This window comes from Sinocyclocheilus anshuiensis, unplaced genomic scaffold (genome assembly GCF_001515605.1).
Source record: "Sinocyclocheilus anshuiensis isolate Anshui unplaced genomic scaffold, SAMN03320099.WGS_v1.1 scaffold959, whole genome shotgun sequence".
Lineage (NCBI taxonomy): Eukaryota > Metazoa > Chordata > Actinopteri > Cypriniformes > Cyprinidae > Sinocyclocheilus > Sinocyclocheilus anshuiensis.
Genome location: NW_015542406.1, coordinates 211,933 through 236,181, shown reverse-complemented (window position 1 = coordinate 236,181; position 24,249 = coordinate 211,933). Strand labels below are relative to the sequence as shown.

Below are 24,249 nucleotides of genomic sequence, written 5' to 3'. Positions count from 1 at the left end.
GTATGGTAATTATATCTAGATGTTGACACACACACACACACACACACACACACACAACACTAAATTACAGACAGAAAACGTTTAAACAAACTGTGTTTTCTAATCCAGTTACATTATAATCTAACATTAATCTTGAAGCTTGGTTTAACAGACATAAGCCTGTATTGACTGTGAGTGTGGGGAGTTCGAGACTGCAGCGCTGATCATTGTGCCTCACACTTTCTAACTCGTCATTTCACAACATTGAGGCGAGGAAACGAGCCAGCGCTATCAACACTGCTGCCCCGAGGGCTCTTCCTACTCAAGTCCTGGGAGCCACAGAGGAATCTTGGGAATACCACGGCAAAATGAAGAACACTATTGATTCGAAAACATTTCCGAGGTTTTCTTTTTTATCGTTTGTGTCTCGATAAACTGGTTGACGGATCGTACCTTCATTTCCAGATCAGGACACCGATGAAAATAACATCAGACACCGCAAGTAGATTAGCAGCGTTTAGATAAAAACCTATCTTGCCTTTAAAATAATAAATAGCTAATAAACAAGGGACGTCATGCAGGGACGACAGAAGTGCTTAACCTTTAGTTTTACAACGATGTATAGACTTAGCTAAATAAGAATTTCGGATTACTGGTACAAAACACGCCTGTACGCGCTTCAGTCCGGATTCGACCCGCAAGCTTCATCCCGGTTCTGCAAAGAAACTCAACCCAAAGTGTTGAAGAGCTCCATGCATTCAAAAAGGTGGGTTCTGATTGATTTCTTGACAAAATAACTTTGACTCTTTCTAAACAGTATGCAGTGGTTAGCTACTTAAACAGTGACTATCTTCTCTTAAATGGTACAGAGAACATTATATTGCATTGTCTCTTAGTTTTTGACTTAAAAGTCTGCATCACGTTGTAGCTAGTCCAGTTCTTTGTCTTCAATGCTGATCTAAATATAAGGATTGTGTTTAATATCAAGAATAATTTACATTTTTGAATCAATTAGGATAGAAGAAAGGGAGAACGGGATTTTTAGATGTTATGCACAGCTGCTGTCACCAATGAGTGTTATTTTGCTCTATCTCTAAATTTTTATATTTTAGCCTCTGTCGCACTAGAAATCATAGACACGCTGTTAATGATCAATTAAACTCACAAATGGTTAGAGAACATCTGTGTTGGGTTCACTACACCATCTATATCTTCTCATTAAAGATAAGGTATCATAATGTTATGTTTTGGTTTTATGTACCTCCAATTAATTTTCTGTAATCTCAAAAGAAAAGGAAGACATCACAGTTGAACTGTAAATAATATAGTGGTTCTTACAAAACCTTATACACGAGGACGCATCTCTGGAGATATCATTCATTCTCCACCACTGTGCAAGCGCCATCTGTTGGACTGCAACAGCTGACCACTAAAAACAAAACCATATAGCCTGCCCTATAACAAATCCACATTCCCTCCTCTTCTTTAGGACCTTTCGGTTACCTTGAGCTGTGAAAATCTCAACAAGACATTTATGATCAGATTGTTTATTACTTTAATTAATAGCTTTTTTACTTTATAGATGGGCGAGTCTTATTCATCCTTCATCTCATATGTTCACACAAACAAAAAAGTAGTCCTAGTATGATTATGCACTATATAAATATTTAACATTTTATAGCAGTGCATCTTGTTAAGGTAATCTGTCAGGGGGATTTAATGAAGCAAATGCATTGACATAAGCTTGTTAGATCTCTCAACTGGTGTCACATCACATATTGGCTATGTTTTAAAAACCCTAGGCATTGATTATGTATGCTGATGCTTAGGTGCATGCATTTACGCTGACAGAGACAGAACACTATGTAACAGGTGATCATACATTATACCGTTCCAATTAATTGGGGGTGGTATGGGATTCTCTTCCGTTTCTAATTTGAAGGTTTGGACAGAGGCATCCGTCCTTTATGATTTCTTCCTACTGTATAAATAAAGCATAAATTCCAAATTCAGTTTTAATCAGAAACTGATTCTCTCTTTGGCATTTAAATGAGTAGGCTATGTAACACAGGGGTGTCCATTCAGTCTGCTCCTGATGGGGGGCTAGTGTCCTGCAGAGTTTAGCTCCATCCCCAATTAAACACTCGAACCAAAGAAATCAAGGTCTTCAGAATTACTAGAATCTTCTAGGCATGTAGACTGGGACAAGTTAGAGCTAAACTCTGCAGGACTTTGGCCCTTCAGGACCAGAATTGGACCTGCTATAACCCATTTACTAGCTATGTAAGCATGTATATTTAACTACTTGGACCGTCTAATGAAACAAACTGTAACATTTTCATCATGTATAAAAAATAAAAAAGTTTATTGAAAGTATGTTTTATTTCAGATTACAAGTAGTAACAATATAGTAAAATTGTATTGTTAATATAGGCCTAAAAGAATGAATTCATATGTATTTGCAAATTTTAAATTAGCCTTTAAAATATGACAGTCAACTATTTCTTCAAAATGGGGCTGTTTTTTTTTTCAACCGTACTGTGATCACTAACATTTATTGTGATTATGATTTTTATGAGACAGACAGAGCAATCTTTCTTGGATACATTAATAATGGACGCTTAATTATTATGTATACTAAATCTGGACATGTGCCTATTTACACTAGCCATGCAAAAATCAAAACAAGCCAGTCTGTAGCCTACTTTCATTTGTAGTGAACAACTTTGTGTGCAATACATCAACTCTTTGTGCACAAATGGGATTAAATGGTCAGGCTAATTGGTGAATTTGTGTATAAGACAATTAAATGCTATTTAATTACCATAGTCATTTTAGAACTGGATTTAAATACATTTTCAGTCTCCCTTTGATTCTCTCCGAACTGAAAATGCATACAACTGCACAGGAAAGTATTACACTTTATTAATTTAGGCAACAATGTGTTCACTTTCATGAGTTCGCAGCCTACATTGCAAATGGGTGAAGTACTTTTCAAAGCTCAGGCGTAATTTGAAACTAGTGAGGGGTTGGTGGCGAAACAGTGACTTCTTATTGGTGCACTTCGCAGTGTAGGCTGCACCCTCTTGACACTAGCGAACTGGAAGATCGATGGCACGTTTCTAGTGAGGGTTGGGAATGTGTGAACACTGAGAATACCTGACAAAAAGCAGCGATATTTGTACGACGGAAGGGCGGGCGGCATGATTTCGTTTTGTTGCGGTTGTCCAGCAACTTTGAATCAGTACGGAAAGTCGCAGCATTGCTCTAATTCGCCTTTCCTCACATTGCTGGTGTAAATAGGGAGAGGAGAGGAGCGCTGTCCCGTGCTGGATGGATGGTTATGGGGAAAGGAGCAGCACCATCGGCGCTACAAGTCTGCCAGTTCGTTGTTGTGTTTCTCTGTCTGTTTCCAGCAGGTAAGAAAAACATTTATCATGGAGAATCTAATTCGAGTTTTAGGACTGGAAATAAGGATGTTTATTTGGAATTTATTTGTCGAAGCAATGATGTAACCTAATCGCTACAAAACAGCAAACTCTCACAGCAGTTAAATATGTTGAAATAACGCATGCTTTGTTACTTAGCAGCATATTAAACGCAGTTGGGTGTATTTTGTTTAGTCATGACCCAGTGGACGCAGTTATGTCTGGTAAAAGTTAGGCTATTTATCTTCTAAAACATGCCAGTGCGCATTCCTTCATTATGCACGCTTGAATAATGTTGTTGTTTATAACTCTCAAGTTTACGCTACACATAATACATTTAAGTTAAAGGTGTTACATTTCCATCTAAACTTTTTCGCATTAAAAAAAGATGCGAAAAAAAAAACAAGTATGTTTACATAGCTAGAGTGATGGGTTTAGTTGTTTTAGAGCCATTGCTAAAACCGTGCGATAAAAGCGTGGAGATCCGAAGGTTCGGTTGAATTCTGCTGCACTACCGCAGTGTTTCCCACAGCTCTGGCTAAGACATGCTCTTGTGTTTGGGGGAGGGGAAGCGAACCCTCCACATCTATAAAAATGCCTTCGCTGGGCTTGTGGGAGCAAAAGGTTCGGTTGAATTCTGCTGCACTACCGCAGTGTTTCCCACAGCTCTGGCTAAGACATGCTCTTGTGTTTGGGGGAGGGGAAGCGAACCCTCCACATCTATAAAAATGCCTTCGCTGGGCTTGTGGGAGAAAAATTTCAAAAAAAAAAAAAAAAAACATTTCACAAACACAGTAAAGCCTTTAAAAACGCGTGAAGACCGTCTTCAAAAGTAAAAAAAGGTTCTTAAATGGAACTTTAAATATTACTTAAAATCTAAAAATGGCAAAAGTTGTCTGTATAGATATTTTAAATAGATATGTGTATGGTTAAATTCACATAAAAATATCTGAATTTACAGTACTGTAAATACAGTAGGCTATGCCTTGACTTTACAGTGAACAGTAGTAGGAAACGTTAAAGTGTAGTGTTGTAGGATCACAGACATTATCCCTGTCTGCACTACACTATTAGTTTTGTGTTTATAGATTAACTGTAGCCTAATATTTTGATGTCCACAGAATGAATTTAACACTTATGTTCCCAGCATACACTGTGGCATGAATGAATTTTGCTGTTGCCGTTGCTTTACGTTACTTGTTTTGTAGTGTTCAAGTTTTTTTAATGTAAATTTGAAAATTGATTGTCACCATTATTGATATTTTTATATGCCGAGTGTTTATACCAATATGGTATTAAATGATAAATGACCTATTGTGGAAAAATTACTGTTAAAGTCCTGGCATTTTTTTTGAAAAGTAGTATTTATTGCAAAAAGAAGTGTCTAATGTGTGTAAAAAAAAAAGAGTGCAATTCCTAATTCCTGTGTCTCACTATTATGGAATTTACAAGTGTTGTTTTGTTCTGTCAAGGCTCTGGTCAGTTGTAAGTAGTGTGCAGTTTGATTTCACACCCTGTGTCGCATCTTTCAAGTTATTTAATGCCAAACAAAAGGCAATCATGCAAGCACTAGTTGTTGACATCTTAAATGAGCCTATTGTCTCTTATCAATGGATGATAAATGCCCTTTGTAGCTGGTAGGTGGATATACAACAAAGATTGTTGCGTGATCATTTGGAAACAAAGTTTAGTGTGTAGTTTTGGCATGTCCTTGCATTTTATCAAACAAAAATGATGATTCAGACCTTGTAATCGGAGAAAGGGGAATGTGTTTGAAATTGCTTTTGCCTTTGATTACGGCCTTTTGCTCTGGACAGGTGGCTGTCTCATATCCAGTTTGACCTGTGGAATGGTGAGACCTACTATGTGTTCCGCCCATTGGTCCTGGAGCCAGTTTCTCTCCAGAGATCCTGTTTCTTTAAGGCAGTCCTTAGCCCCCCTTCCCTCCTGCCCTGCATGGCTGATGAAACTCTACCTAATCCCTTTACACAGGGCTAATTTATGACTCTGCTGGTTTCTTCTCAATGGCAAATTGCATTGTCTTCATTCAGAGTCCTAGGACTACACCCTCCCACAGACACACACACATACGCACACACACACAAACAGCTACCCCCTTCTGTTAAAGCCCTAAGTGATTTTTTTCAGATGTGCATTTGCCCTCGGTCACTGACACCCATGGTGCTTTACTCAAAAGCACCCCCACGATCTGCTTAGCAATGCAAAGAGAAAGCACAAGGTGTGAATGAGTGTGAATTTGATATGAGATGATTAGCACTTCTAAATAATAGACTTTTGCTAGTGTGATTGTCAGTTTGAAGGCTTCCTTCCCATTTGTCTTTAATTGCTATTAATTTGTGTTGCACCTTAAACAGTGTGAAATTGCTAGATATCCAACTGGGATCTTGGAATCAGTCAAGCATTGTTCGATAAAGCATACAGCCCATTTACTAATATAAAGTGATGTCATTCATGGTGAGGTAATGAAGTTAGATAAGCCTGTCGAGAGTTCATTACTTTGTAATGAGGCCTATTTAGATGCTTATTGCTTTACGTTTTGTATTACAATAGCTCTTAAGTGTTGAGCTTTTCTCCCCTGTGACAGACATAATCAGAATATTCCATTAACATTTTGAAATTCACATAAAATCAACAAGCGATGATTGGCCTACTTTAATGTTTTTTTGTTTAATTTATTTTTGAAAAGGCAACAAGACGACAATAGCCTTGCTTTATACTACATTTAGAGCACTTAGACTTGATGGAAGTTGGCAAAACACAGAAACTTGGAACTTGGTTGAAATGTTGTTTTTTTATTAGTGATGGAATTAAAGCCTCACTTTGTCCAGATGTAGAGAGAATTCATGTGTTGTTATGAGAGCCTTGAGCAACTGGCATTCATGAACATAACAATAAACTGAACTTCATTTGAAGTTCAGTACTGACATAATCAGAATAAAAAGTATTCCTAACTGAAATGTGTATAAAAAGTGCAAAGAGGGTGTAAAATTAACTGTAAGAAATGAAAATGGCCTATTCTTGAATAAAAATGTAAAGGATGTTGTTATTTTTCTCAAAATCCTTTGTTTTTATTTTAACTGTTACTTTTCAATTTAAAAGCTTAATCAGTTTTATCAGCTACTCTGGTTGATGCTTATTTCATTTCAGCTTTCTGTAAACTTGGTTTGACCATGACAGTGTGTTTATGCTATCTCTCTTTTGACTTTACAGCAACTCTGCAGTGTAAGATCCTCAAGTGTAACTCCGAGTTCTGGGCCTCCACCTCCAGCTCTGGCCCAGAAGAGGAGTTCTGCACTGCGCTGCGAGCGTATAACAACTGTGTCCGTCGCACTGCCCGTACGTGCCGGGGTGACCTGGCCTACCATTCAGCCCAACATGGTATAGAGGATCTTATGAGCCAACACAACTGCTCCAAAGAAGGGCCCACTACACAGCCTCGTGCCCGCACACCACCGCCCCCGGTCCAGCCACCACCGGACGTCAACGTTCCCTCCGACAGGCCAGAGGTGTGCCATTACGAGCGGAGTCTACCACGTAATGCTGCGCCTCCCAATTACACTCACTGCGGCTTTTTTGGGGACCCACATCTCCGCACATTCAACGATGACTTTCAGACCTGTAAAGTTGAGGGAGCCTGGCCACTGATTCACAATAAGTACCTGTCTGTGCAGGTTACGAACACTCCTGTTGTGCCTGGATCTTCCGCTACGGCTACTAGCAAGGTAAGGATATTTTGTACCTCACATAAAAAACAAGTAAAAGTCATTTCAGCATCAGTCTCGGTCTCATTTCACCAACCTTTAAGGAACGGTTTCAGCATGGAACTAGTTAAAGGCGAAAGTGTGGTTTTACCAGTGGGAAGAGAAAGCAGACTTTGTAAGTGCAGACAGTAGTTAGCATTTGGATCTGTTCCAAGACAGATGAAGACGAGATAAGACAATTGGTGAAAGTCAGTTTTTTTAAAGAAATTCCAGCAACAAAAGAGAGGTAATAAATTAGAATGTTAGCAGGCTCACATGCCTTCATTTTTTTTCCGACAGTCAGAACTAATGCTACTATATCTGTGGCAGCCCTTGCCATTGTTTGTGTGATTTAGGAGTCTTGTTGTTTTAACTAAGTGCTCAGTCCATACAGGAAACTGCTGATATTTTCTCTGCATTAGTTGGCCCTCATACCTCATAAATTATCATTGTTTTGCTTTATGGCCCATTGGTCAAACTGGGGAGCTGCCTTAGAATTGGCCAGCTGTGGAGCCTAAGGTGAAAACACAGGACTTCAAGTTTGTGTGTCCGATTGCCGAAAGCTAATTTCACTATGCCTGATGTCCTTTTGGCTGCTGTAATTGTGTGACCAGGGTTGAATGTTTTTCAGAGTTTTTCCTTGTGGCAGAAAAACACAAGAACTTTGTACTCAGTCACATTAGGAAACAGAGCAATTTTCCGCCATCAAAAACCTCTAATGATTCCCCATTAAGTAGATGGACCCACAGTTCTTTCTTGTAGGAGGGAAAGGGATCGTGATATTTTTGTTAAGCTGACTGTTTTTTGAATAAATGACAGTGGTTCAGAGATCATTTAGCTTGGACAAATGCGCAGACAGGTCTGCAGGCAGATGCAGCACCTGTGCAAACAAGACATCCCTTGTTTATTGATAGACCCTTTGCTTTAAACAAGCTCTCGCTGTCCTGAGAAAAACTAGGGTGGCGCTAACAGGAGGTAGATCACTGCACCATTAGTGATTATAGGATGGTTTGGTTTAACTGAGTCTCCAGACATAGACACACATGCACACACTCATATGCATCATTTGCAAGATCAGAGCAGCCTGGACATCCCGAGGTCACATATGTGTCAGCAGTCCATTGGCCTCCTAATGGCAGCTTGCTGGAGGAGTCAGAAGTAGGAGCAGCCTTCTCTAATTAGCCCCTGTGCAGGCTGTGCTCTCTAGCTGGCGCGAGTCCACTCCCTGGAGCTGAATCCGGGGTTCACAGGCAGGCTCTGAGCAGCATGAATGGATTGTCTTTGTGTCTGCACACTGAGGCCTGCTGTAACATAGACTGGACCTGTGTTTCTCCAGAGTGCGTTTACATTGGCCCCCTGTATCTTGAGCCGCTGCTGAAATGTGACATTACGAAAGCTTCTGGGCTTGGAGGGTCTGCACTACACAGTCCTCTGGTTTTATAAAGGCAAGGCTCGGTTATGCAGAATGGAGTACTTAGCCACCATCTTTTGCCATATGCAGTGGTGCATAAAACACTTTATGTCTGTGGTTGCTGTTTCTTGGCTGGTTTTGATCGAACAAATATAGCATTTTCAACATCAAAACTTTGTGCACTTTAAATGTTTTCTAGCCATCTTTTTCCCCCTCGAACTGTTTTGTTTTAAAGTATTTATGTCCAAAACCATAATTGATCTTGAATACTGTTCTCACTTGTTCTCACTCTCACTTTTACCACAGCTAACAATCATCTTCAAGAACTTTCAAGAATGTGTAGACCAGAAGATGTACCATGCGGAGACTGACGAGCTTCCTGCTGCATTTGCTGATGGTTCAAAGAATGGAGGCGACCGCCATGGGGCCAACACCTTACGCATAGTAGAGAAGGTGCCTGGACAACACGTGGAGATCCAGGCACGCTATATCGGCACCACTATTGTAGTTCGGCAGGTTGGCCGCTACCTCACCTTTGCGGTGCGGATGCCAGAGGAGGTTGTGAATTCGGTGGAGGACCAGGACAACCAGGATCTTTACCTCTGCCTGCATGGTTGCCCTGCAAACCAGCGAATAGACTTCAGGACCTTCAGAGCACGGGCGGCAGAGAGCCAAGTCTTAGGCAGGGGACGGCCAGGTGCTCCTATTAATGGCTTCACATACCAGTCAGCCATGGCCAAGTGCAAAGAACGTCTACCAGTTGAGGATTTGTATTTCCAATCCTGTGTTTTTGACCTGCTATCTTCTGGGGACATCAACTTCACCCTGGCGGCCTACTACGCCTTTGAGGATGTTAAAATGCTCCACTCCAACAAAGACAAGTATCACCTCTTTGAAAAGGATACAATATTCAACTCTGCCTCAGAAAAAAGGGGTTTTAGTGTCCTAATCCTCATCAGCCTTGTTATCATACTGTTGTGGACTGACTCGTTTTCCATTCGTCTGTAGTCCCCATTGGACATCCTTGTTAGATGGTTGTAAGATGCTGTATGCATGTGAAATGCTGCTCTCACTGTGTTGTGTTCCATCTACCAGAGGCTGGGCTTCTCAGCTAGAGCCTGAGCTTCTGCTGAGGGCTTTCACACTTGTGTGTCTTGTGTCACACCATGGACTCATCTCTCATCATCATCACATATGTTCATTCATCAGGCCTGAGCAGAAGCGTTCCTGGAGATCCACCCATCTCTGTGGTCATCCTGCTGATCTCATAAGTGCTTCATGACAGAGAACGCAGCGCTGAGAGGTCCTGAGACCCGAGTCAGATTAAACCACCCTTGTTCCCACCAGGGTGATGTGCCACTGACAGGAGTGAGAGGGGGATGATCCTTTGCAGAAAGAAGAGCTTGGAGATGTTGTCTCCCGGAGCCAGGCTGGAGGACATGACAGGAGCTTTTATTAATGGAGGGCCGGCAGGAGTTCTCTCTTTGAAGAAGCTCCAGCTTCGGAAAAATGTTAGCTTTCTAGAGAAAACCTCCTGGCCAAGGCCATGTCAGACTAGTAAATCATGTTGTCTACAGAGGAGATTAACAGGCCATAACATCAGGCCTTTTGTATAGTTTGTCTTATGTGTGTGTGCAAAAGAAAGATGTGTTATTTTGTGTGTGTGTGTGTGTGTGTGTGTGTGTGTGTGTGTGTGAAGTGTTTCATAATAGCTGTATATTGCACCCAGGGTCCTAATGTAGCTCTGGTGTGGTGGTTCATGGGTCAGTAAGAAGTTTTACTGCCTGCCAAGAGCTCTTTCCTACATTTCATATAAAAAGGGTGTCAACCATTGTGTCAAACAGACTTTAAACTACACCCATTCTGCTTAGGTGTTATAATTTCGGAAAATATTTATTGAATTCCCTCCATTGTTAAATTGGGTGTTCAAAATCAGCCTGAACAATTATAGAGAATAAGTTTCTTTACTTTGTTCACAAAGTAAAAGCCATTGAGTAAAAAATCCACATCATACATTGGTATAGCCCAAGACAGAGTTGTCTCTGAGCACACTTGCTTCAGATAAACACGTTCGTGGAAAAATATTCATGTCAGTTTGCAGTAGGTAGCATAACCATCAACGTATATATCCAGGAGAGAGCCAAGTTCCTCCATACAATGTTTGCAGTTTGAGATGGGACCCACAAGGCAGGTCCATCAATCATCCTTACTGCTTCTTAAAGAGCAACGCCTTGCTCTCCATTTCAAAAGGGTGTCGACGTGGCTGTGCTGTAGGCCCCGTTTAACTCTCGACTCTGTAGATCTGTGAATTTATGGCAGAGGCATTTTGCCAAAGAACAAGCCATGGTGCCAACAATTTCCCAAACAGCTGAATTTTCTCTCTGTCTCTTTCTCATGGGACCTTTTGTGGTTCACTTAAGTATTTGGGCTCAAACCAGATGTCCTGATTTTGTATAATATTGGAAGGTGCTGCTAACTACAGTGTGGTGGATGGACCAGTGCAGGAGCTATTGAGAACATCTGCCATGCATTTCTTGTGACATTTGAAATGGGGGCATTTGCTCTTCAGCCACTAGCAGGCTCAGGATTACTGGCACTCAGTATTGTAAATAGCAGTAGTAATATTGGCGAGCTAAAGTCAAACGATACATAGCACCACTATTTTGAAGAGTGAAACTGCACTCTTGGTAGCCTAAAGCCTGTGTTATACTTTCCGCGTGCGCGAGTCCGCTAGGGTCCGCTATGGTATGCGTGACGTAAAAATCGTCATCGGCAAGTGTGCGCGGACTTCTGCGTGCCTCCCATTTTTTGTGACCGCGCAGACAAGTACGCGCGGTCAGTAGGCTGCAAAAGCACCAACTGCACATGTGCAGGCTGTGTGAAGAAGCCTGTTGCTACTCGAACCTGTACAATCCGTCGATAAAACAATATAAAGACAGCCAGAGGTGCAATAATTCTGGGCAATTGTTTGTTCACATGTTTGTTGCGGAGCGGACCATCAGCGTATGCTTTCGGTAGTATAAGTACAAGTAGTCCGCGTCCGTGCTGTCTGTGTACACGTCTGGATTGCTCATGCGGAAAGTATAACACAGGCTTAATAGTTCTATAGGCCATGTCTAGAGACTGTTGGAAAGGTCTTTATGGAAGATGAAGCCCACATAACTTCATATTCATCATGTCCCATTTCTTCTAAGAACATCTATCACAGCTGTCTCTTATCAGTGTTTGTTTTCTCTTAGTAAAAAGTTTAAGCTATGAAAATATGGTTTAGATATTAATGATACAAAGAATCCTCTGAGAGACTTCACAGTAATTTATTCTTACACTGTAAAGTTTTGCGAGCCTTACTACTGCTAAGAAAGCTTGTGTTGTCGGTGCAGTTCATGGCTTTAAAGAGACTTTTGAAAGCATACAAAATGATTGTAATGACTTTTGTGTTTAAGTATGCTTGTGTTGTCAGTGCTTTTTGGATTTATATGTGTAATGTGACGTATATAAGTTTGTGTGATTTGGCAAATAATATTTTGTGCTGATTTTTTGGTACATCAGAGGGTGTGGTCAAATTTACCTTTAAGTACAGGGATATTATGTACACAAGCACCACAAAAACATAAGATAAGGGACTTAACAATCTAATTTGGAACCAGAGTAAAACAGACATCATGTCCTTTAACTAAATATTAAGTAGGAAACGTGTGACTTGCGGTGTTAATGTGTTGTTTATTACAAAAGCACTTTATGTTTTTATTCTCTTTAACCTAGCTCTTACTTGGTTTTAACTTGATAGTGAAAGAGGTTATCAAACTTGCAATGCTAAAAAAATAAAAGTGAATGATAACATTTTCAAATGTATTAACATTGAATGGGAGATTCAGACCAGACAGCTTAGTCTGTTTTTGTATGTAGGACTAAAGCGGTGCCACACACCACCTGTAAATACTGTAAATTATTTATTGAAGAAAAAATAAAGTGTCATGTTGATATATTTTTGATGTTTGGGTTTTTGTATTCAGCTGTGTTTTTTTTGTTTGAATTCATGTTTGACAATGGAAGTGACTTCACCACAGACTTAATGCAAGTACGTTGAGCTAAGACTGCCACCTAATGGTACAATAAGTACACTCAATATCCTGAACCATTTTAGACCACAGCCATGATCCTATCTAAAGAGAACAATGTAGCCTACATTACCGTGTTCGAGCCCTATTGTAACTTTTGCTCTATGAACTGCAAATATTCTAGTCAAATGTGCTTTCCCCACTTATTATAAAGAATCAACAATTATAAACAAAAAGACTGAGCAAAAAGATTTAAAGGTTTTTATAACATGTTTCTTAACCAATTCATCATTATGATTCGAAAACACGCGTTTCATGTAGGTTATATCTAACGAACGTTACCATCAATAACAATATACACTCCTGAACAAAATCTTAAGACCGGGGGGAACATTACAAGTATTTGCATTTTGCACTGGTGGATCGTAACCAGGTTGTAAGTACTGCTTCAAAATGCCAAAAGAAGAAACAGGAGCAAGAGACAAAAAGTAGAGAATAGGCAATTTATTGAAAACTGCATTTAAACTCCAACAGGTTGTTCATCAGCTGATCAAAAGTAAAAGACCATAGCCGTAAAAAGTTCAAATCTGTGCAAAAATATGGCATTCATGTCATTGTCCTTCAGGCAGTCACACTGTCATGATCTCCTGATGGCAAAGGCAAAAAGGGCTTTCTGTGCCCTTTGAGGTTGGATGCAGTAAGACAGTCATTCTAAATTTCTTAAAAGATCCTGAGAGTTATGGGACAAAAAAAGTCAAGTGGTAGACCCAAAAAAGATCAGGGGAACACGCAGGATGGTCCAAAAGAGCGACGTTATAATCCTGGAAGAAGTCAGGCGGGCATTGTGAACTGCGTTGTCCTGTTGAAAAACCCAGTCATGACTCATTACCGCACAGACAAGGGCCCTCAGTCAAGAGGGATGCCCGCTGCAACATGTCCACATAGGCAGCCGCCGTTTGATGCCCCTGCACAACCTGAAGCTCCATTATCCCATTGAAGTAAAAAGCACCTCAGATCATGATGGAGCCTCCTCCACTGTGCCACGTAGAAAACATCTCCAGTGGGATCTCCTTGTCATGCCAGTAACATTGGAAGCCATCAGGACCGGCATCCAGGTTAATTTTTTCTCGTCAGAGAATAAAACTTTCTTCCACCTTTCAATGTCCCATGTTTGGTGCTCCCTTGCAAATTCCAAACAGGCAAGTTTGTGGCGTGGGAGGAGACGTGGCCTTTGAAGACGGTTTTTGTTCTTTAAGCCCTTCTCTCGCAGATGCCGTCTTATGATATAGACTTCATGCTCAGGACAGGGTTGTTTCATTTTTATGGGTCCCAGCACATGTTGGAATAGATGGAAACGAGATGGCAGATAAACATGCTAAAAGATCGTTGAATAAAAATAATGTAGAAATTCATGTAAAAATCAGTAAAGCAGAAGCAATGGCAATTATTAAGCAAGCTGTTATTAAATCTTGGCAACATAAATGGGATACGGAGAAGACAGGTAGACATCTGTATAAAATTCAAAAGAAAGTAGGATTACAAAATAATGAGACTGGAAGTGACTTTAAAAGAAGAGAAGAAGTAATAATAGCAAGATTAAGATTAGGACATTCATCTTTAAATGGAAACTTGCATAAAATCAGGAAGCATCCTTGTGGATTATGTAGATCTTGTGGCGAAATTGAAACAGTTGAGCATATTTTATTACAGTGTAGAGCAGGGATGGGCAACTTTGATAGTGACGAGGGCCAGCATTTTTTCTCCTTTATACCGAAGGGCCAGATTACTAAACCACGTCCACACACCTTTCACACAGTCTTACTCAATTTCCTTTTTATTAAAGGAAATTAAAGTATAATTAACGTAATTTGTTTTTAAAGATTTTATTCATTATAAAACTTGTGCAGTTATGCTAATTCAGAAGGGAAACTTTGTTGTCAGTTGACAGCAATATTACCCCAACAAGCCAATGTAAACATCTCAATTGCATTGTCTGTATATTTGCAACAAACAAATGTACAGACTAGGTCCTATTTTTTATTAGTGGCCTACAGAACATTCTCAAAACAACCTAAGAGGACAGTTAAAAAGGGCTTGTTCAAAAAAAAAATAGTAATTTCAAATTGTACCATAAAATAACTGGGCATCTGCAGGATTTTTAAAATAAATCAAATTTAAGACTTTTAAAGACCTTTTTAAGACCTGCACTTCACATTTCAGCCTTTAAACAATTTGTAAGAAAAGGGATGAGTCAAAAATGATCAATTATTATATTGCTCAGGACAGGGATGTTTCTTTTTTATGGGTCCCAGCACATGTTGGAATAGATGGAAACGAGATGGCAGATAAACATGCTAAAAGATCATTGAATAAAACTAATGTAGAAATTGATGTAAAAATCAGTAAACCAGAAGCAAAGGCAATTATTAAGCAAGCTGTTATTAAATCTTGGATCTCTTTGGCCAATCATTCAAATAATGCATCTTATAATCTTGTACTGCAGTTATATCTGATCAAATGCACATTATTATTCTTTAGCTTGGGTTAAACAAATCAATTTTGCTTGGTTGGAACAGCAGCTATGCTAATTATGTCCTGAGAAGAGATGATGCCAACCCCTCAGAGGACCTCATGATGCCAACCCCGAAACAACATACAGAACTACCTAATTTTGCTATAAGTTTGATTGCATCATATAATAATTGCTGTTAATAGTGTTCATCGTCTGTTTGATTACGTCTTTAATTGATTTTTCCATAAATTTCTGCCATATGTACATTAACTGACAGTCACCACTGATAAACTACCACTAAATATTGTAGAAACTTAATTCGCTGTAAAGTTGCTTTGCAACGATTTGTATCGTGAAAAGCGCTATACACATAAACTTGAATTGAATTGAATATTAATTTAAACAATTATTATCAATCAATTATTATATTAAATAACATAAATATATCTTAGTATCTTAATTGTTTAGATTTTTATAATGCATTAGCTTTTTGTCGATCCACTGGTTTACATTTAAAAATATGTAGCAAAAATAGCATACTGGCTTATTGAAAAAGCAAATTCGTTCCCTGCCAGCAGGTTTCACTTTCCTAGCGGAAGAATAGCGGTATAACCGCAGTACACAAAGCAGCAGCGCCTGACTTTGAAACGTGCAGTGCTCAAGTTTATTCAGTGAAATCAGTTTAATCTTCATATTAATCTATATAGCAATTCTTGTCTTTCCGTCCCCAAATTTAAGACCTCTTATACTTAAGACTTGTTATACCATTTAAGAAATTTCATGGCCTTAAATTTAAACAATTAAACTGAAGACGTTTTAAGGACCCGCAGAAACCCTAAGAACATAGTTTAATGCAAACATTTCTGTCATAAATTTGGCAAAAAGGTTTTGTTTACTATGCACTTTACCTTTGAAATCTGAGGCAAGGGCAACTCTGGCGTCCCCGTTGTTTGTGAGCAGTGGTGTGATGGCAATTTAAGATTTCCAAACAATCCAGGTATTCCCTTGAACTTGTTAAAAAGATATTCCGTTTACCATCTTGACTGAAAAATATTATCGAATTATATCGTTTTCATGGTCAGTTTTCATTTATTATTTGCTAATGTTAGTGAATGTTTACATTAGAGTGCACGTCCTACTACGCTGAAATTAATACGGGGAGCGGCTGGAAACTAGCGACCTCACCTGGTTGATAGTATAACATCATAAACTGAAAGCAATCTTTACGTGACTTACTTTTCAAATATTTTAAAAATGATCATCCAAGTCTAATATGATCCAGCGGGCCGTACTAAAAGACAAAGACAGAAGGTGCAAATAATATGACATTAGAACTAATATTAGGTAATAGAGAATTCAGAAGAATGAGTTATCTAAGAGACACGGGAAACTTCATGAGAACATAAGATTTTTTTTTTTTTTATCCTTCTCATTGTCACTCCACACTCCAGTTCAGTTGGTGGCGGTAATGCACCAAAAGTTGGCTTGCCCACCGCCAATAAACGTTACAAGAAGATGAAGAAGAAGATGCCGTTATGGCTGCAGTTAGCATCAGTAAGGGCCTTAATTTGAGTCGAGGATCGGCCTGTGTCTTCACGGACAGCCCTAGTGATGGGCAAATGAAGCCTCGTGAAGCACTGAGGCTTTCCTCTGTCTGTTTCGGGAAAAGATTCAAAGCTTCGAGTGTCTCGAAACAGCGCCATCTGGTGGTTAATAAAAAATATAGCAGCCAAAAGCCTGTGAAAGACGCTCGATTCAAGTTACGTGCACAAATAAAAGCCAGTGCGTGTTTGTGTTTGTTGAATTTCTGTCTCTGATAAATTCATTTACCCATTAAACTGCAATTTAATACCAGTAAGAATATCAATATGATGTAATAGAATGTACACATATTAATTGCGACAAATATACAATTTTTCTGAAATAATTTGTATTCTTCATATTACTTGTATGGGTATCTAAAATGTAACTGAATAAGTCCGAATTAAAACTTACTCGTAAAGTAAGATCTGGGGATTCGAACATTCCGACACGCAAAGTGAATCGCGCACGTGACTGGACAGAAAGCGAAGCTTCGTTTGTCATTGGTCACGTGATTTCTGTCAACAACACAAGCTTCGAATCGAGGCTTCCTCTGACACGCCCCTTTATTTTCGACACACAAGCTCCGAAGCCTCGGTTCAAAATGTCACATCACTAGACAACCGCAGTGTTGGTGATTTTTTTTTTAGGTCTACCACTTGACTTTTTTGTCCCATAACCGTCTTACTGCGTCCAATCTCGGCAGCGATGGCACGTTGCCCGCGCCATTGCTTGTGCGGCTCAACAATCCTGCCACGTTCAAAGACTGACAGAAAGCCCTTTTGCCTTTGCCATCAGGAGATCATGACAGTGTGACTGCCTGAAGGACAATGACATGAAAGCCATATTTTTGCAGATTTTAACTTTTTAAGGCTTTTACTTTTGATCAGCTGATGAACAGCCTGTTGGAGTTTAAATGCAGTTTTCAATAAATTGCCTATTCTCTATTTTTTGTCTCTTGCTCCTGTTTCTTCTTTTGGCATTTTGAAGCAGTACTTACAACCTGGTTACGACCCACCAGTGCAAAATGCAAATACTTGTAATGTTCCCCTGGTCTGAAGATTTTGTTCAGGAGTGTATTATTCCCTTATCCCTTTAATCACTTAAATCTGTTATTAATGTTAAAGCCTGTTGAAAACAGCATAAAATATACAATATGGAGTTAAGGAAGAGTGTCTCACCTTAGCCATTCGCGCCATTCCTCTCAGATTCCCAGTGCATGTGATGAAGTCAGGCGCGCGCGCAAACAATTTAACAATTAAACGTTTTTCCCCCTTAAATGTTATAATTTAGGGGATTTTTCCTAAATATCACATTAAAATAATGGAAATAAATGAAATAAATCCCAAGTTGGTCAACTAGTTGAAACTGCATGAAGACTGCAGTTGACATATGTTGCATAAAACTATAAAAACCGCAATTAGTTTTATCACTGAAGAACAAAAACAGATTGTCCATGATGTAGGAAAGTTTAATACACATAGATCTATAAACATATGTACAGTACAATTAATCTGAACAGTAGCTTTTCACAAATATAAATTACTTTAAATTGGCTTGTTTCAAAGCTTAACACATGTCCGTGGAGTGTGAGCAGGAGCTTGGGTGTGAAAGAAGTAACACATCTTCAGTATTCCATTACAGACATGTCCACATTTCACCAGCTCACCGCTCTCCTAGTCCTGCCACCATGATATTTTGGAATTGAGCACACCACATTGTTCCCCACTGACCAGAGCTGGCTTTACATGCACCCAGTTAAAATTCCATCCTGGCAAATGTTTTGAAATTGTACACAACAGCATAATACTGCATCATTTCCGATCGCTTAACATCCTTATACCAACCCGGTGTTTGAATCTACACAAGAATAAGGCACAGATGGAAAAACACATCAAATAAACAATCAATCAATGAACAGTATCTACCAGCATGCCAGTCTGTCAACGTTTTGGCACAAAATCTGGTTCACCAAAAATAGCTTGTGACACCCGCCCACTCCTGAAACAAGCATCTGTCCATTTATACAGTACTCACATTTCCACTTAAAGGTCAACGGTATCAGCGTTTCAGCACACTCATACTAAGAAAACAACTCAAAGAAACATGAAAATCAGATTCGGATAATGTCTACCATTACTACATACTCAAAATCGAGCAACTACTGTCCTTTTAGTGCAATAAAAAGATGCAACAGTACAAGCACTGTGGTGGCAAGTGTTACAGATTTAAGAAAATAAAAACAAAGATAGCTTATCTGTTATGATTATCTAGTGTTCTGACCAGGTCTACATGGACCCTGAATACTGTTTTTTCTTCTTTGTTTTTTTAAACAAGGCTACTGTCCTCCAACAGGGCAATATTAACAAGTGGCAGGTCTGCATTATAGCGAAGACGCAGATTCGATAATTCAAGAAAAACAATTCCAGTAATTTTGCGGTTGTTGCTCATCACATAAGACAAAAGACAAAAATGTACATGTAATTACTTGATTTTCTTTCCTCAAAATGATGTACGATCACAGGGGTCTGGGCATTTCAGAAAGCAAAAGCGACAGTTTCGAATAGCTCAACAAAAATATGAATCACCATCATGCAATTAAAAGGATTCCTTTTTTCTCCTCCCACAAAGACTACTTTCATGAAATAATCCTTTTTTGCACAAACCAAAATAACACGAAACAAAAAGACATGAACATCAAACAAAAGTTTGCTTTGGGGACAGTCCCTTTCTGCTAATGACTCTCAACAAAAACTAAATACATGAGGCACTTTCTAACTTAGGCATACTTGAACACTTTATCAAGTTCAATCATAGTCCATAGGACTAACCACGCTTTGTTCTGTCTCCTCAGTCCAAAATGGCAGACTTAACCTGGTTGTGAATCCTAGAAGAGAGCGGAGGACACAGTGGCGATAAAGAGGAGTTTGGTGGAGGCTCCATTTATTGCCTAGGTGGCTTTTCTGCCACGTTCTTTGGCAGTACAGACCGTCTCTGCACTAACCAAGTATTCACCTCACGTCTTCCTGTTGTTCCAATTAAAGTCTGTCACAGGTTTCTGCTCTGCAGTTCTTTCCATAGCAAGTGAGATGGGCTCAAGGGGGGATTTCTGAGACTGAGGGGAACGGGGGTCAATCAGGGGTGGGGGTTTGTCAGGGTGGAAGGGGCGGTAGTGATCGGGCCCCATGGGACCATGGTTTCCAGGGGGTCCCCTGTGGTCCGGCATCCTTCTGAAGTCCTGTGGATGCCCTCCTCCACCCGGGTGATAGTTCGGGGAGCGGTATTCATCGGAACGCATTCTCTTAGGGTCTGGATGTCTGAAAACAAAAAGCTAAATTTTAGTCCTACAGCTCTACACAGTTTTGGGCATGAGGATGGGTTGTAAACGTTAACAGATTTAATAAAAAGCCACTCTTGCTCACCTGTCATAATAGTCTCGATGGCCACGATGATCTCTATCATTACCATAATCATAGGGTCGTTTGCGAGGGGAGCCGCCGTTACGGTAACCTCCTGAGCTGCGGTAGTCACCATGAGGACGGCGGTCACCGTAATGATGGTCCTTGTACCTGTGAGAGTCATACGGGTGATACCGATCCCCTTGCCAGGGCTGATTGCTGTTACCTGGGTAGCTGTACTTACGGTCCCTTTGCCAGTCTCCCCTATCTAGTTAAAAGATGCACAAGGTACCAAATGAGATGGTTGAACATTAAAAATGACAACTGAAATTGTAAATGACATCATTTATGGTTGTACAAAAAATATCTGACATCAAAACCAGAATTATAGTAGATAATCAAACTGTGATATGATTGTGTGATGTAGCTATACGGTTTCTGGGTCCAAGCCTCTACTCCATTTTAAGTGAGAATACTTTCTCAGAAGTCATTTATGAGCACTATTCGTTTAGTAGGGCCCAATGAAATCAGTAAAAAAAATTTTTTAATTCGTTTTATTTTTCAGTTTAAATTTTTCTAGACTTTTAATGGTTAAAGGCATAATATGTAAGATTTTTTTATTAAAATATCCAAAAACCACTAGAACAGTGTTATATATTTTGCTGTGTATGTTATATTTTACTTGTGTATTTACATTATCCCAAATGTTTCGAAGAATGTTTAAATCCAGAGAAATAAGCAATTTTAACTAGTGACACGGACCGTGTCCATAGTGTCATTGTGTCGCCTGCCAATGACATCATAACCCCTCAATTTCTGGTTTTGTTTTGTAGAAAACATGGAAACACCAAAGACGCTTTAATATGTTGTGCGTTTTAATAGACCGGTGACGACCGCACAGAGTAGCTTTATAACAGAACTTTCAAATGTATCTAGTCTGATAAAACAGCGCTGCTTTTTTCCCCACATACGCACGACCAGAAGGAGCGGTAGCGGTCGACTGTGGCATAATAAAAGCTCCGCTGCTTTCGAGCTGTGTGTCACGCTCGTTCAGCGGCCTCGTTTCGCTTTGAAGGCTTTCAGCCTCACCCTGCTTCATTCTACTATGTTAATAAATTATTAGCTCATCCATGAACATGATTTCTGCTCGAGTCCCATCGGATTGCATCGGCTGTGGGGATGAAGACGACAACTCCCTTGATTCCACACTCAGTCACGGCGCCATCAAACTACGCCTTTGATTCTTTGTTTGTTTTGAATATGCGCCCTCTAGCAGCGAAAAATTCCATATTGTGCCTTTAAATTAAAATGTTATTATTCAAAAAGCATGTCTAATTAATTGAATTCATGAAACCTACACAATTTATTATTAGTTTAACAAAAATTACATATTTAAGGCCCTATGAAATGTTTTATTTTTTCTCAAATTCAGTTCTATTTTTTCTCAAATTCAGTTCTATTTTTTCTCAAATTCAGTTCTATTTTTTCTCAAATTCAGTTCTATTTTTATTTTATTTTTACCAAATACTGTTTTATACCATTATTTTTCTGGATTCTATTTTGTTTTGATTAAATTGTAATAATCAAAAGCATCTCCAATTAATTGATTTTATATATATATATAACTTTTATTTTGACGGGTTGCTATGAAGACCTTCAAGTTTCTGATTGTATATGATATGACTATAGTTTTTCCTCAAAAGAAATGGTAAAATCCTCATGAAGTGGCTCTCAGAGCATGTGTTCATGTACTCATATATTGAGGCAGCAGAGGCTGAAAACACTGAGCGTCATGCACTTTAGTATGTGTAGTAAACGAAACCAGGCGTCTGCGTTGTTTATTCACAGAGACACGCAGAACATGCAGGATTCACATTTAAATAGTTTTTTTGTGGCTTAATATTCACAGACACTAGTCCATATCGTGTTTTGATTTAACTGTACTGACCTACTTTTGATTTATCCATCCAAAATTTGGCAAATTCCGTGACATTTTGTGTTATACAGTAAATTCCATTTTTATGACTTGATTCCACAATTCCGTCTGCGTTTTCCACATCACGGAAATTATAGGGTCCTAGTTAAATAGTACTACAGCACAATGTGAGTGCAATAAGCTGTGTTTGTTTTTCTGATCTGATAGAGCGTTTGGACCCCAAAACGGTGACACTTGATGGATTGTTTCAGCTCTCACCGTCATTAGGAAAGTGCCTTTTATTGGGGTGGTTGTACTCTCTGTGGTGGGCGTGAGTGGGAGGTCCAGGCAGATGGTTGACTGCAGGATGGGTACCTGTAGAGTCCCGACTAGATCCAGAAGGTTCTGGTCTGAAGGGTTTTTTCTTGGCAGGATCATCTTTCTTCTTTTGCTCTTTCTGTAAGAGGAGCAAGTGAGTAAGTGGTACATGAGGAGAACAATGTCACTGAGAACTGTGAATTTAAGATATGCTTACCTCTTCTTCCTGGGAGCGCTTCTTTTGAGCCATCTTATACAGCTTGTGCAGTTTCCGGGCACCAAACTCAGTAAATTTAGAAACAAAAATCCAGAGGTTTCTGACAAATGAAAAAAGCGGGGTTGAATATACTGTCCAAATATAATGGGAACTCTTGAAATCGGATGTGTAATGTGTAGTTGAGATACCTGCGCCAGGTCTTGACGTGCTCTGGGTCACTGTACGATTTAAGGCACTCTGTGATGCGGTCTCCGATCTTTAGCAGGCAGGTACGAGTGTGCTGCAGCTGCTCCTGCACTGACAGCCCCTCGTCTGGCTTATCCAACTGCTTCAGAGCCTTCTTCACCGGCCTCATCCGCTCCTTAGACTGCATACACATTACACATTATCAACATACTTCTGTGTACATTACAATTATACATCACGCCTAGTAAAGGGAAGATTGAAATGAAGAAATTACAATTTTAACACTCACAATGCTGAATGTTTCCTGGTCCAGCTCATCATCTTCCTCTCCAATTGGTACAGGCTCACTTCCTGCAGTGATGTGCACAGGGCCTTGAGCTTTCTTCCCTTTTCCTCCTGGTTTGGCCTGAAAATGTGAGAAGTTGAGAAGCACACTGACACATGATATAACTTTATTATGTACAGATTTAGTCTAATCCAGCTTGGATTTAAAAAAGTAATCTAATTCTCAAAAACAGACAAACTAATACTTTTAATATTTATAATACAGAGAATTTAATTATAACAGCAATATAATTTAGGTCTAAATCATGAGTTTGAGTCAACCCGTTGATCTAAGAAACTAACAACCATATTGTGCACAGGATGACAGTGAAACATAATACTTAAGTCCAAGTTTCTAAAGGAAATGTTCTCATGCTGAAACATAATACTGCAGACTCTGATGCCATATAAAATACCTTCTCTTTTTTGGACTTGGAACGCTTTTTGTCTTTGTCCCCCTCCTTCTCTTTTTTAGGAGTTCCTGTTTTTTCTTTGTTCTCTTTGTTATCCTTTTTCTGTTTCTTCTTTGTGGGCGATTTTTCAGCTCCATCGTCCTGGAAAACGAGAGAATTGTAAATATGCAGCCTAACTGGTTAGTGCTGTGGATTCTATGTCTTTATATCGCTACTTTAACAAATATGTGTCTTTATATAGGTGACAGGATGTAGAGACCTGAGCGGGACGGATTTTTCAGTCCCGCTCCCGCCCGTTCCCACAAGATTCTGTCCCGCGCCCGCCCGCTCCCGCAAAAATATATCTTATCTGGTCCCGCGACATTCATGTTTTGTCCCGCTCCCGCCCGCAAAAGCCCGCATAAAAGTAATCTATATAGATTGTTTTAAGTACATTGAAGAAATTTACATGAAATGGTTCTGTAACATCTCCTAAGCTCCACAACATCCCAGCATAAACATAAACTACTACCGATAAAATATTTGTTATTTAGACTAATTGATATGTTAAGGTAAATTTCGGATTTCTGCTTACTAAATGATTTGTATATATGCTTGCCTATCTACATAGCCTGAAATTTGGTGTGAGGTTGCGGGTATTGCATACTGTGTTAACTCCCGCAAGTGCCATGTTCGGTAAATTCCCACTCACTTATAAGACGCGCGATCTGCGCTGCCTCGTCTCTCTCTCGCGTGCGTTCTGCAGCGG

The 24,249-nt window shown here is 39.5% G+C and overlaps 2 protein-coding genes across 2 annotated transcripts in view; one reads left to right on the top strand and one right to left on the bottom strand.

Annotated features, from left to right (window-relative positions):
* The first annotated feature begins 252 nt into the window (after window positions 1-252).
* rgma (repulsive guidance molecule BMP co-receptor a) lies at window positions 253-10,247 on the top strand. Its single transcript, XM_016492279.1, has 4 exons — window positions 253-745; window positions 3,283-3,398; window positions 6,639-7,150; window positions 8,886-10,247. The coding sequence occupies exons 1-4, from the start codon at window positions 732-734 to the stop codon at window positions 9,585-9,587; spliced, it is 1,344 nt and encodes a 447-aa protein (XP_016347765.1). The 5' UTR covers window positions 253-731; the 3' UTR covers window positions 9,588-10,247.
* Window positions 10,248-18,880: 8,633 nt separating this feature from the next.
* LOC107693036 (chromodomain-helicase-DNA-binding protein 2-like) overlaps window positions 18,881-24,249 on the bottom strand; it is a 42,739-nt gene continuing 37,370 nt past the window's right edge. Inside the window, 7 exon segments of the mRNA XM_016492278.1 lie at window positions 18,881-20,047; window positions 20,153-20,396; window positions 22,323-22,500; window positions 22,579-22,678; window positions 22,767-22,945; window positions 23,054-23,170; window positions 23,505-23,642. Of these exon segments, the coding sequence (XP_016347764.1) occupies window positions 19,747-20,047; window positions 20,153-20,396; window positions 22,323-22,500; window positions 22,579-22,678; window positions 22,767-22,945; window positions 23,054-23,170; window positions 23,505-23,642 (1,257 nt within the window). The 3' untranslated portion in view covers window positions 18,881-19,746.

Bases quoted from the DNA above. Each gene is read 5' to 3' on its own strand.
- rgma (XM_016492279.1), top strand. The intron at 3,399-6,638 runs GTAAGAAAAACA...TTGACTTTACAG, and splicing joins TCTCTGTCTGTTTCCAGCAG to CAACTCTGCAGTGTAAGATC. The intron at 7,151-8,885 runs GTAAGGATATTT...CTTTTACCACAG, and splicing joins CCGCTACGGCTACTAGCAAG to CTAACAATCATCTTCAAGAA.